At 43.9% G+C, this 14,025-nt stretch overlaps 1 protein-coding gene across 3 annotated transcripts in view; it reads right to left on the bottom strand.

The window, feature by feature from the left end:
* FLI1 (Fli-1 proto-oncogene, ETS transcription factor) overlaps positions 1–14,025 on the bottom strand; it is a 114,854-nt gene that overhangs the window by 20,932 nt on the left and 79,897 nt on the right. For all 3 annotated transcript variants that reach the window (XM_056860685.1, XM_056860684.1, XM_056860683.1), the window contains 3 exons: positions 12,973–13,130; positions 9,146–9,349; positions 2,857–2,925 (listed from right to left, as the gene is read on the bottom strand). In XM_056860685.1, the coding sequence (XP_056716663.1) occupies positions 2,857–2,925; positions 9,146–9,349; positions 12,973–13,130 (431 nt within the window). The remainder of the gene's footprint in view (positions 1–2,856; positions 2,926–9,145; positions 9,350–12,972; positions 13,131–14,025) is intronic.

Here is a 14,025-nt window from a genome sequence, read left to right on the forward strand (position 1 = left end):
CCAAACCCAACCCTCCTCAGGCTCTGCCCCAAAAACCTGTGTTATAATCAACTCATGTGGAAAAGGCCTATGTGCTTGTGTATCTTTGTATAGTTACATATGAATATATAAAATTTCATAGTAGTTAATACATATAGTTATACAGAGCTTATATATATATATATATACACACACACACATTCATAATAACTGTGCAGCAACATAAATACTACAACAACGAATGTGTACAAAACAAAGTCATCCAATATAATTACAACAATAGCAAAAAATACACTCCAGACAGCCTAAAACATCATAGATAAAACAGCCAGACGCAGACCATAAAACAACTAGATCCAGCTTCTTAGGTAAAAGATTGGGTAAACAGAAATGTTTTGGCCTGGCTCCTAAAAGAAAGTAACAAAAGTGCCAGGTGAGCTTCAGACAGGAGGGCACTCCCAAGGTGAGGTGCCACCACTGAAAAGGCCCTTCCTCTGGCTGACACCCATCTCTAGGCGATGCATAGAGCAGGGCTTCAGAAGAGGATTTTAATTGGTGGGTCAGGCAATGCGGGTGAAGGCAGCCTCCCAAATAACCTGACCACAAGCCACCTAGGGCCTTAAATGAAAGCACTAGCACTATGAATTGTGCTCAGAAGTACAGCCCTTCAATAAAATTTCATCCAGACATACTTGTTTTTATGTGCATGTATCAGAGTGATTAAAATGTGCTACCCCAAACCTACTACCTTGCAAACAAGGATAGGGTTCCCCTTTCATTCATAGGGGTTTAGTGCATCGAAACAGGAAAAAAGGAACTGCACAACCAGCTCCCATACTGAGGCTCTTTGCAGGAACCGTAGAACGTACAGCTTAGACAGGACAAAAGAATTACACCCTCACAATTATGGAACTTCTTTTCCTTGAGGATCTTCTAAAGCCTAAGCATGAGCACTTACTGGAGGTGCAATTCTGCTTTGATGGCCAGGTATAGAATCACAGAGTTGAAAAGGACCACCAGGGTCATCTAGTCCAACCCCCTGCACAATGCAGGAAATTCACAACTACCTCCCCCACACACCCCAGTGACCCCTACTCTATGCCCAGAAGGTGGTCAAGATGCCCTCCCTCTCATGATCTGCCTAAGGAATAGAAATCTGCCCAAGGTATAGAAAGGTTGAAGCAGGGTTTTCATAATCAGTATTTTGCATAGCAAGGCTGTTTAAATGCTGTCCTTTGGGTTTTTTTGTTTTTTTGTTTTTAAACCAAACGTTCAACAAGCTTGCACATTACAAGCTTATATTTCCACACAAGGGGCATTTATAAAGGAAAGAAACACCTTTTTTACTATTTTTTTTTTAAAAAACACTGATTTAGAAAATTTTGGGGAGGAAAAAGGCCAGATCTTTGAGTGAACTTCCAAGCATGTTTCTTAAGCCAAACTCATCAGTTTGCAGTGTACACTCAGGACTGGCAAACCTTAAACTGAAACAGACTCCACTGCCTTGTCTGTAGGTGGAGAGGGTTAGGCTTATAAACCCAGGGTGAAGCTGAGATTTAGATTAATTGATTGCTAGGGGAAATGGAGTCAGCTGCTGCAGGATGTGGGAATCAGGCAGTATGACGAGACATAACCTTTTGCAGAATTTATTTTAAATAAAACATGTGCCTCATGCTGGAATACGTCGTCTCAAAGGCATGACTTTGCTAAAGCCCAAAACTCCCTTGTCGGAAGAGAGCAGGCAAGGATGGTGTATTCTGCCTGAAAAGGGAAGCATATTTCACCCAGTGAATGACATGGATTCTCTAGGCAAGCAGAAATCCATGGGATGCCGCCAGACAGATTTTAGATGATCTCTCATCTGTTTTTTTCCCTTGGTCCATAAGCAATGTTGCCTTTCCCAAGTCCACACAGGACAAATCCTGCCCTGGTCCTCCTCCAGATCTCTGCCACTGCCTGACAGGGAGGTGGAGGGAAAAAATGGGTGACTTGGCATTGTGCCAATGCCACGATGTCACTTCTGGCGTGAACTGGAAGTGACAACATTGCATCACTCTAGGATACACCCCAAACTGTATGGTTAAGTCAGGCTGACACATTGATATTGCTTCTGGTGTGCACTGGAAGTGACTTTACTGTGTTGACATGACATCGAGCTGACAGGTCCCCACCCTGCCTATAATCTTCCAATAGATGCCAGATCACTCATATAATTAACAAATATAAACTTGGAAAACTACCAGCGGACGAAAACCCTTCGATCACAAGACAGGCTGTCAAATTTTGCGTTGCGGAGATTAAAGTACGTAGTAAATTAAAAAGCAAAGATGCAGATAAGGTTGAACTTAAACTACTGGATTTCAAAAGTGGAGAAACCTGATGGCTGTTTTGTTCATAGGAAAGAGATAATAGTTAAAGTTCTACGTGGCAATTTGATTTTAATTTTGATAAGTTTTTATATCCTATTTTACTTGAAATGCTGTAGGATTGCAACATATAGTGTATATTTATTCATAGAATCATAGAGTTGGAAGGGACCACCAGGGTCATCTAGTCCAGCCCCCTGCACAATGCAGGAAATTCACAACTACTATTGGTCTTTGACCACAAATAAATAAAATTCATTCGATGCCAGACCTGGGCTGGCAACCTTATTTGTAAGACACAGACTATTTATGTGTGTTTGGAAAGACATGTTTACTTCCAAGTCAACATGGGAGTAAACATGCTTAGGATGGGGCTGTCAGAGCATTTAGGTTTAGTTGGCCTTTCTGGAGGTACAAACTATAAGGAAGAAGTCTGCCAATTTCAAAACTGAGCTTCAGCCCTAGTGCAATGATTCATCAGATGTGAAATGACAAAGTGAAAGGAACTCACCTTCTTTGGTACTGAGTCGCGAGGAAGGCTCTGTGTGGGCTGGTGTGTTGTAAGACAGCAATGAGCTACCTGGGAGGGGGCAAAGAAAAAAAAGAAAGGAATTTAGTCACAAACAAACAGTGCATTTTGCAACGGATACAGAAAACACTGCAAAGATTTGGGGAGGGGGGTTGTAACATTATCGCTACCCACAATGGAGTATTGGGCTTCAAAGGGAGTTGGGCTGCAAGCAGAAGAAGGAAACAGGAAAGAAAGGTTTCCTGACTAAGCATGAGAAGGCGTTTCCTTTTGGGGTGGCATCTCTTATCTCAGGGTCAAACTACACGTTCTATAATTGGACTCCCTATCTAATTAAGCCACAATAAGAAAGGAAGGATTATTTTGATATGAGTGTGTTGCTGGAGCAGCATGCTTCCCTCTTTGCCATATCCTTAGCAGTAACCACCCCCGTTACCGTTAGCACTTTGGGGGCAGGTGCATCTGCTAACTCTTCTGGTTGGGAAGTTCTCCTTTCAGTTAGATAAACTGCTGAACCACTGGCTGCCCTCTGCGGTCCCTCCCACTGCCCTTGGCTCATACATTTGTGAAAATGAGACATTAAGGCAACAGAATGACAGTCGTTTCTGAAGATCGATGGCGTTACTCTTTTCAGCAGTCAGATGTCGTACGTTAAAGAACAGAGGGCACTGAGTTTAGATTTTCATTAGTTAATTATGACACCCCCTAGTTTTACACATTAAAAAAATAAATTCACTTTTAAGTGCGCTGCCCAATTTCTCGAGAGCCCCCTTTTTTTAACTAACTGATATTAATGATTAATTAACTAAACCTTGCACCCTTTACCGTAAACATTTTGCCAAGCTTCTCCTGTGACCTGCCAGATACTTCCAAGCTCTAACCCAAACCCTGATTCAATCCGGTTTCAGATACTAACCTACCACATTCCCTCATGTTTCATTTTACCTGATACACCATGTTAGGTTCTGATTCCGTACCAAGAGGGCTAATACTTTTCAGATTCAACTGCTGGGAACACAACAGTAGCCTAACCTCAGAATCACACAGTACAATGCTTTTGGAAAAAACAAAACAAAAAAACAGCTGAACAATTCTGAAACCTTCAAAAAGGGATTGTGGTCTCCTTTGCCAGAAAACAGTGAAGTGTGTAAGTGTGTACACCTGCATCCCGAAAACCTTTGACTGTGCAGGAGATTAGCGTTGTCACACCCGTCACAACAATCTTTTCTTGCATCTGTAATGCCAACGTGGAAACCAGTGCTGGCTAGAACATGCATTCTGTTTTAGAATGGATCTCTGAGGTGCAAGAAAGGCTCAATGTTTTCATGGGTGCAAATGCAATAAAGGAAGGACCAGTCCTTCACATGTTGCTTCACTGAGCTTGGGAGAAAAGGACGTGACTGAGGTTTCTAAGGGAACAATATATACAGAGAATGGTTTTTTGGGGGGATTAACTCCCCCCGTTTATTTTTTAAAACTTTTTGGATTTTTCTGCAGACCTAGGGGGTCACTTGAGTCTGCAGAAAAACCTGTTGGGGGAAGTGTGTCCCCTACCTGTGGATTTAAGTATCCACAGGCAGAGGGTACACTTCGGAATTAGATATATAGATTTTGAGAGAACTCCAGATCCCACCTGAAAATTGAGAATCTTATTCCAAGCACCTGAGGATTAACTACCAGGGAGTGAACCTGGGGATTTATTTATTTATTTATTCCCTGCTTTTCTGGGAGGGAAGGCAGCATGTTGCAGTTCGATCTCATCAGATCTCGGGAACCTAAGTAGGGTTGGTACTTGGAAGGGAGACCTCCAAGGAAGACTCTGCAGAGGAAGGCAATGGCAAACCACCTCTGCTTAATCATTTGCCTTGACAACCCCACCAGGAGTCGCTTCAACTTGACGGCACTTTACACACACACCCTTTTCACCCTAGTGGAGACAAAAAGCATCTTACAATATTGTTCTTCCCTTCATTTTATCTTCACAACCACCCTCTGAGACAGGTCAGGCCAAGAGAATAACTGGCCCAAGGTCATCCAGTAAACTTCCGCAGTGGAAGAGGGATTCGAACCTGGACCACTCAGATCCTAGACTAAAATTGTAACCGCTACTCCATCGCTGGCTGTATGAAGACTGCCTGAGGGGTAATATATTCACAACTGAGGTTTTTTTTTTGAGGGGGAGCGTGCTTTTTGCAAATACCCAAGAGGGGAATAATATGTGCCTTGACATATTTTCAGGCTGATTGGAAAGAAGATGAAGAAGAAAGACAAAGAAGATGAAGAAGACGAAGACAAAGAAGAAGTTGTTTTTATATGCTAACTTTCTCTACCACTTAAGGGAGAATCAAAACAGCTTACAATCACCTTCCCTTCCCACAACAGACACCCTGTGAGGTAGGTGGGGCTGAGAGAGCTCGAAGAGAGCTGGGTTCATGTGGAGGAGCAGGGAATCAAACCCAGTTCTCCAGATGAACCTCCGCCGCTCATGTGGAGGAGTGGGGAATCCAACTCGGTTCTCCAGATCAGCGTCCGCTGCTCCAAACCACCGCTCTTAACCACATCTACACCATGCTGAAAGGGGTCCTGATTTTCCAGCTCAGCACACCCAGCACCTGCCAGCCCAGTAAGTGCCAAGAGATGAGGCTCCCAGAGATTAAACAGCCTGCTTATGCCCACTAAGGTGCAGACTGGTGCAGTGAATGAGTCTGAAGGGGAGGGGAGAGAATTACCATTAAATGGCCTTGTCAGATAAAGCTTGGGCCGTTGTGCACTGAACAGCACAGGCTGGGTAAGCCAAAAGGGAGCGCCTCAGCCCCAGTTTATTGCTAGAAGTTTCTCACCTTTGACAGCCTGAGGTTTCTGTGGGGTGGGGGGACACCAGAAAAGGGAGAAAAAATGTGTTTCCTATTAACAGCTTTAAATGAAAAAGGGAGGGGAAGAAAAGCGAAAGTGAACCAGAGACGGCAAGAGTTTACAGGGCAGGAGAAGGAAAGGAAAGCCAGAATCCCCAGGCTTAATATCTAAAAGAGGGGCACAGCCTGGGAAGCTACTGACTTAAATTCCAGGTGTGGGCCCATGAGACTTAGGGGGAAAGCACTGTACATGCTCAAGGAAGTGCTCTTGTCTTGCTGTCCCCCAAATCCGAGTCTTAACCCAGAATGCAGATCCCAGGACCGTGTCCTAGCTCCATTTATATTCTGCTTATGTAATCCTTGCTATAAAGGGAAAGGACTCCTGTATCTAAATAATCACCTGTCTCTCATATGAACCTGTTGCTCTGTTGAGATCATCTTTGGTACCCAGCTCCTGGGGCTATCCATTTATTGAGTCCTTTTGTTTCTTATTCCACCCTTCCTCCACGGATCACAGGGTGACATGAATGTGCCTCCTTCCCTTATTTTATCTTCACAACAGCCCTGAGAGGTAGGTGAGGTTGAGAACCCACGACCATCCTAAGGTCACTTGTGGTGGAGTGGGCGATCTGAATGCAGGCTCCCATGATCCTAGTCCCACACCATAACCACTACACCACACTTGCATCCCATCATGTGTGCCACAGAAATTGCTTCTACATATCTGTTTCTTCTTTACTGAAACTATGAACGCCTTCACATAGAGCATATAAAGCTGCCTTTTACTGAACTGGACCATTGGTTTGTCTACCAAGGACTTGTCTACTCTGATCGGCAGTGGCTTTCCGAGGTTTCAGGTAGAGGTCTTCCCTATCACCTGCTACCTGAAAGCCAGTTTGGTATAGTGGTAAGAGTGTCAAACTAGGATCTTGGAGACACCAGATTCGAATCCCCACTCTGCCATGGAAGCTTGCTGGGCTTTCTTGGGCCAGTCAAGTCTCTCTCAGCCTAACCTACTTCAAAGGGTTGTTGTGAGGAGAAAATGGAGGAGGGGAGAATGATGTATGTCATTTTGGGTCCCCACTGAGGAGAAAGGCAGCATATAGATGGATGGATGGATGGATGGATGGATGGATGGAAGAAAGGAAGAAAGGAAGAAAGGAAGAAAGAAAGAAAGAAAGAAAGAAAGAAAGAAAGAAAGAAAGAAAGAAAGAAAGAAAGAAAGAAAGAAAGAAAGAAAGAAAGAAAGAAAGAAAGAAAGAAAGAAAGACAGTTACTGGCGCTCTGTACCTGCCTCTGCTCACCTGTGATTAAGTGTTATACCTAAATCTTGCATCAAAAGGGTAACATGTGAATTGGTCTTCATGCTCTTCAGTGCTTTTGCGCTAACTTTTCCAAGCAAAAATACTGATCTCAGCTGGAATGTCGATCAAGAAGTATCTCAATTTTGTAATGTTCACACACTGACTTCAGTGTGGAGTAAACATTCCCTACTTTGCTATGAAGCTCACTGGGTGACCTTGGGTCTGTCACTCACTCTCCCACCAAGCCTACCTTGCAGGATGGTTGTGAGGATGAAACAGAGGAAGAAAGAACTATGAGCTCTGCCCCAAGTTCCTTGAAAGTATGACGGGATTATAATATATTAGGCTAGAAGACTGATTGAAAATCTTTTTTTTTTTTTTGCTTTCTGCTGAGTCCCCCACCAAGACTGAGAAAGAAAGTAGCAGCTATCCCATAGCTCCCATAGAGGATAGTGGATTACATCTTTCAAAAGTGCTCTCTACCCAAACATTTCCACTCAAGAGGACATACCTATTCACCCTTTTAACAGCTCTCACTGCCTTTCAGTTGTAATAGCAGGAGATCTCCAGCTACTACCTAGAGGTTGGCAACCATAATGCAGGGGTACCTGGTCATTTCCTTCCTTCCTTTTGATGGTGGTTTCCAAGCACCCCAGAGGAATCAGAGGCAGCTGCTAGATCATCCAGCACTAATTTAATACCAAATAACTATTGTTTATGTACAAAGTCCTTTAGTAACCAGAGATAAATTGCTGGCTCCATTGCTAGATCCAAGGAAAGCATGCACTGTTTGGTACTTGGACCTCCCCTCCACCCCCCAACAAACCTCTGTAGATTTTCTTCTTAAATCAATCAGTGCAAAACATAAATATGTCTCAGTCTTAACTCTCAATGGTTTAACTGTTTGCAAAGTCAGAAAATGGACTTGCCAGGCAGACGGTATTAGGGTTGCCAACTCTAGGATGGAAAGTTCCTGGAGATTTGTGGGTGTAGGAGAGGGTAGGATTTGCGGAGGGGAGGATCTTCAGTGGGGTATAAGTCCATACAGCCCACACTCCAAAGCTGCCATTTTCTCCAGGGGAACTGACCTCTTTAGTCTGGAGATTGACCCACCAAGAGGTTGGCAATCCTAGAAGTAGCACTTGTATATCAAAGACAGGAAGCGGTAGATTTCCATACAAGCAGGCAGGTTTTGGTACCTGCTCCATGCCCCAGTTTCAAAGTGCAGCTCTGGTATTCCAGTTAGATGAAAGGGTCCCCAAACCTCTAAGGCATCTCTCAAAGTGCTTTTTTTTTTTATTTTGCAGTTGAGAAACTCAGCACCAAACTTCCCCTTGGAAATTAAGTCTGGAAAAAAACTATAAATTCCCTTCAAAGGAGTTGAGCCGCAAGGGAGTTATCCAGAAAACAGGGTGTCATTAGGCTGCTATAGAACAGCTGCTTGGAAAAGGAATTGTCTCCAGTAGCTGGCCTGCTTGGCCCATGAGCAGGCAGGAGCTGGCTTTAATGAGGATGATGTTTTTTGTATCTTCGTCACGGCATCCCCAATCCTGGCCAAAGATGCTGGTAGGGAAACGGTCACGTCGCACCGGCCTTGCAAAAGGCAGCCGCCTTAACTTCCTGGCCTCTCCGCAAGGGGAAAAGATGCCAGGATCTGGTGCAAAAAGGACTTACACCAGTGCAGGAAACCACCCCTGTGTCAATATGGGCCAGGAACATAAATTGTTATCTTGAAGAAGCCCAGCAAAAGCTTTGTTTTACCTCTCTACCTCATTTTTTTTCTGGGTTTTTAAAAACTTTTTAAACTAAGCTATTGTTTTCTCTGTGTTGGCCTTTATCATCATTTACTAATCGTTTTAATCAGAATGCTGGTGCTCTTTAAAGTTTTTCTGATGGTGGCTTTTAATAACTGTGTCATCTCTCCTGTTGATTTTTATGCTGCTGGGCTTTCTAACAATCTTCTCAGTTTGTTTTCTCCCTTTCATTCCCCCCACCCTTTTTCTCTCTCTTAGCTGCTTCACTACCTCAGTCATTCACCTCTACAAATGAAGAAACATTTCTTTCATTGAACAGGCCAGGCAAACAGTTAGTAAACAGACTGAAGGAACTGCTTACTTTCCCTGAGGTAACTGAGGTGAGACAGCAGGACTTCCGTGTTGTAGAGAGAGGTGGTCCGTAGGAAATCATCCTTGTTCATCTTGCACAATTCCTTGCCATCCATGTTCTGGAAAAGGTTGGTGTCAATCTCCATCAAACCATATTCTTTTATGGCCCATTCCAGCCATTGGTGGACATGCTCCTGGGTCCATAATGTGGGATCTAATAGGGGAGAAAAGAGGAATATTCCATTTTTTGCTACAGGACAAAAAATAAATAGAAGGGTTTCCCCCTAATAATATTAACTTAATTAGAATCACAGCCTCTTGCATTCCACCTGCCCAAGGTCACCCAGCTGGCTCCATGTGAAGGAGTGGGGAAACCAACATGGTTCTCCAGAGCCCATCGCTCTTAACCACTACACCATCCTGGCTCTCAAGGGAGCTTTATATGGTCAAGGAAGGAAGGATAATTTCCCATGTCTCCGGACTCCTATTCATTACCAACATGATCTTCTGCAGTGTGCATTTGATTTACAAAGATTGCAGGGATGGGGAAAGCAATTCACCCAAGGACAAACAGTGAGTCTGTGGCAGAGTAAGAAATGAACAAAACTGGCTTTGCTGTCTCCTGCCAATGGATTACATTAGCCTAGCAACCTTGCCCAATTCCTTATTCGTTCTCTCTATTTCCATTTTTCAGTTCCAACAATCTGGCCCGTGACAAATTTTGTACAGATGGTTATTAAACTTTTTGGAGGGCTGTTTACGACTGTGCTCCAGAAAGTAGTAAATTCTATTCAATGACCTCTCCTCGCTCAGACAACTTTGCTTTATGTGTCTGACTCATAGTTCCAGACCATACTGACAAAACAAACTTTTTACTCCCACTCACCCAACCCCTTTGCAATGCTGGCCACGCCAGATCAACACAGAGAGGGAGGAGAGAGGCCACAACTGCCTCCTACCGCTCCTACTGTCAAATGAAGAGCCAGCTCCAGGGTTTCTGTGAAGGGTGGTCACGAGAAGAACTACGCTGATTTTTCCCTAGAGGCTGCCCCAGGTGTTTCTGCACTGTAGCAGGTGAGAAAGAAATGCCGCCCTGACTGATTGAGGTCAGGGGCTGTGAGGTACTGAAGCAGACAGGTTCACACATGACACAGGTTGGGTCTGGGGCCCTACCCTGCGTCCTGCAAAACAGTCACATGTATGTTGTGCTGATTAGGATTCTGACAATGGTGTGTGTGGAGAAGGGTTTCAGCCTTTCCTCATGCCCATACCATTTTCCTGACTTGAAACAGTATGCTGGACTAGTCTGATCCAGCAGGTTCTACTTATCATCATCTATATACTAATAGCCAAGTTGGCCAAATCTGAGAATACTTTAATCCGGTGACTGGAGCTGTGAACAGGCAAGACCGATCTTTGACAAACCTGAAAAGGGCTCCAAGATTGCAGAAAAATGTGAAATCTTAAAAAAAAAAAAAAAAAAAAAAGTATATTGGGTATTAAAAAAGAACCCAAATTATAAAAGGAGCACCTACAGCTTTAACAAACTGATTCTCTCAGTGGCTGTTCCTAAGCAAACACAGCTTTCCAGGCTGGGTTTCTGTGAGTAAAAAGGCAGGGGGAGAGGGCAGGGTCTTTTCCAGGCCTATTTTGGCCATTGAGGGAGGACTCATTGGGGCCAGGCCTGATTAGGGATGCCAGCTCCAGGTTGGGAAATTCCTGGAGATTTTGTGGTGGAGTCTGAGGAGGGCAGGAATTGGGGAGGGGAAAGCCCTCAGCCAAATATAAAACCATAGAGGCCATCCTCTAAGGCAGCATTTTTTTCTAGGGGGACAGACCTCTGTTGTAATTCTGGGAGATCTCCAGGTCCCACCTGGAGTTGGCAACCCTTGGCCTTGAAGCTACCTCGGGATGACTTGATACCACCCAACTTGCATGACTCAAGTAGGCCTGGCTGCTTGCTGCTGTTCAACAGCAGCCACCCTATGAAAGTCAGTGTGGTGTAGCAATTAGACCTTCAGTGTCTGGGAGACCCATGTTTGAATCAAACTGGATGCTCACTAAGCAATGTGCCATTCATATACTTTCAGCCTAACCTACATCACAGGGTTACTGTGAGGATTAAAAGGAGGAGAGGAGATTGATGCTCTCCATTATGGAGAAAGGCAGGGGATAAATGAATAAACAATAAATGTTGCTGAAGATAGGAGGCAGATAAAAGGTAGGTTGGTGAGTGGCTGAAAAGGAGAGAATGAGGCAGAAAAAGGGGACAGGATATGGGGGTTGCCAGGAGGAGAGAAAGGAGAACTGTGGGGAGGGGGATACAGCAGAAAGTGATGTTCGCTCCCCACAAGACCTTGAGGGTTCCCTAATATGCAAGTCTATGGGTGGCTCCATGCCCTAGTATGTCACGAAAGGGAGAAAATGTATTTATACGTAATTTACAATTTTATAAATTTCTGTTATTTCCACCCTTAGGGTAGGTTGCTATTTTTACAGCTCGATTTATCACAGAATATCTGAATTTTTAGCTGCTTCCTGTAATGACTCTTATCTAAAAATGCAAGCCACTCTATCAAAACACACACGCAAGAAACATTATCAACAGCTAACTTCCATCTTACTCATATGCTCCAGCAGTATCTGCCCTCTGTATAATCGTTGCCGTTTGAACAATTCTTCCTTTACCAAGTTCTTTCTCATTGCAAAACAGAGATTCTTGGTTCAGGGTGAGGAAACAGAGTGTGGGTATGGGTGTGGAATCAGTAGGGGCAGAGAGATCATAGTAGTAGGAACATCTTCTGGCCACAGAAAGGACTGTTCAATTCTCTTTTAAACATGAGGACTAGACACTTGTTTTAGAGCATTTGCTTGCTACAAAGCAAGAGAAAGCTCTGTACCAAATCTTTACCATGTTATTTATTTATCTAGTATTATTTGCTATCCTCCTCCTCCTCCAAGATGCTTTGGGCTTTTATGCAGGGATGTCTCCCTGGGGTCACCCCCACCAACTGCTTCAGGGCTTCCTTTTGATTATGCATGCTTTTCCCGCCCATCAGAGGTCGCCTCGCACTCCCCGCATGTTTTGCCCGCATTTTCCAGATCCTGGCTAAAACAGCATTTGGAAAACATGGACAAAACGCAACCAAGCTTACATGTCCCACACTTTGCCTTATGCATGGGGATTTCACCCTGACTTTGCTCAGGGAAGATGGAAGAGTCGGGTTAACAGAGGAATGGGAAGACCCGGACATTGCAAGGGCTGGGCACAAGGTCATCTCTAATGGATGGAAATTTCACGCATAACTCCAAGGAACAACCAATTCAGACCGGGGGCGAACGTGAGTGAAAGGACCCATGCATAAATGACCTAGGTGAACCTTCATCATATAAACCTTCATCCAGCAAAGTGTTTTTAATGTTGTTATCTTCAGGTTTTAGAATATGTCTGAATTCATTACCAAGTCCAAAAGGGAACATTCCATCACTCCATCTCATACTGGGTCTTCCTCTTTTCCTACTGCCTTCAGCTTTTCCTAGCTTTATTGTCTTTTCTAGTGAGCTCCCTCAACCACAGTGCAGAGATTTAGGACTTCCGCTTTGCAAGAGATCACAAATGGTCATGATGTCCAAACTGGTCAAAGCAACAAAGTCTAGTTTGTTCTTCTGCTTATAAACCAGATTCCAAAACAAGATTAAACAGTGGCTCGTGGTCATGGTTTATAAGTAAAATAACAAAACGTTGTTTTGTCATTCCATCTAGTTTAGGTTCGAGACCAAATGTCACGCAGTCAGCACATCTGGCTAAGTTTGGCATCAAACCCAGCAGCAGCCTACCTGCTGGGACAATGACTCTCCTTTCATTGGTTGTCATGTTGGGGGGAGGAGGACCGTTCTTCTCATCCATGTAGGTGCCATAGTTCAAGGGGTTGGACTCGGTCCCTGCACCGACCAACTTGTTGCATTTGCTAACGCTGCAATCCACTGGAGATTCCCTGCAATAAAAAAACACAGTTTGATAAACAATTCAGTCTTCCACTTTGGTTTAGACATGATAGTTCTCCCTGTGCTTCCTGCACCCCAGTTAAAACCTATAGGACACATCAATGAATTTTTAGTACATGAGGACCATAGGTGTTCCGTCCGTTGGCAGTATCATGGCAGAAATTGGTTTCTATTGAATCGACAACATATTTATGGCTTTATATTAATAATGTGTGTGTAAAGTGCTGCCAAATTGCAGCCGACTTATGGAGACCCGGTAGGGTTTTCAAGGTCTGAGACTTACAGATGGGGTTTGCCATTGCCTTCCTCTGCATAGCATCCCTGGTATTCCTTGGTGGTCTCCATTCAAGTACTAACCAGGGCCGTCCTGCTTAGCTTCTGAGATGTGACGAGATCAGGCTAGCCTGGGCCCTCCAGGTCAGGGCTTATATTAATGATAAAACCCTGCTATTAAGACATTAGCAGAAATGAGCTGCATGTCTGAATGTCAGAGTATCTTGAATGCAATTGTACTGGATGACAATGTTAGTTTAGGGTACTCGGGAATCCCAATTCACAATTGTCAGACGAATCATAGCTTACCAACAGCTCTCTTTCATATGAACTTGCCTGAACATTAAGATTGTAATCTGAAGCCCTGCTGAATGTGTCAGTTACTAAAATAAGACAGGTGGCCATGATGGAAAGGCAGGTCCTTTTCTGTGGTGGTCCTTTATTGACAGAGTTCCCTCCCCAACACAATATGCCAGTTTTTGGGTTTGAGATGCCAAGTAAAACTGTTCTTGGTCTCTTTGCCTGTACAACTTTAGTTCTGTTGAATGAGGTGCCTGCCTCAGGTTGGGTAATTTAAAAAATAATAATTGTGGGTTTACTGCTTTATTTTAT

Source organism: Euleptes europaea, chromosome 14, assembly GCF_029931775.1.
Source record: "Euleptes europaea isolate rEulEur1 chromosome 14, rEulEur1.hap1, whole genome shotgun sequence".
Taxonomy (NCBI): Eukaryota; Metazoa; Chordata; class Lepidosauria; order Squamata; family Sphaerodactylidae; genus Euleptes; species Euleptes europaea.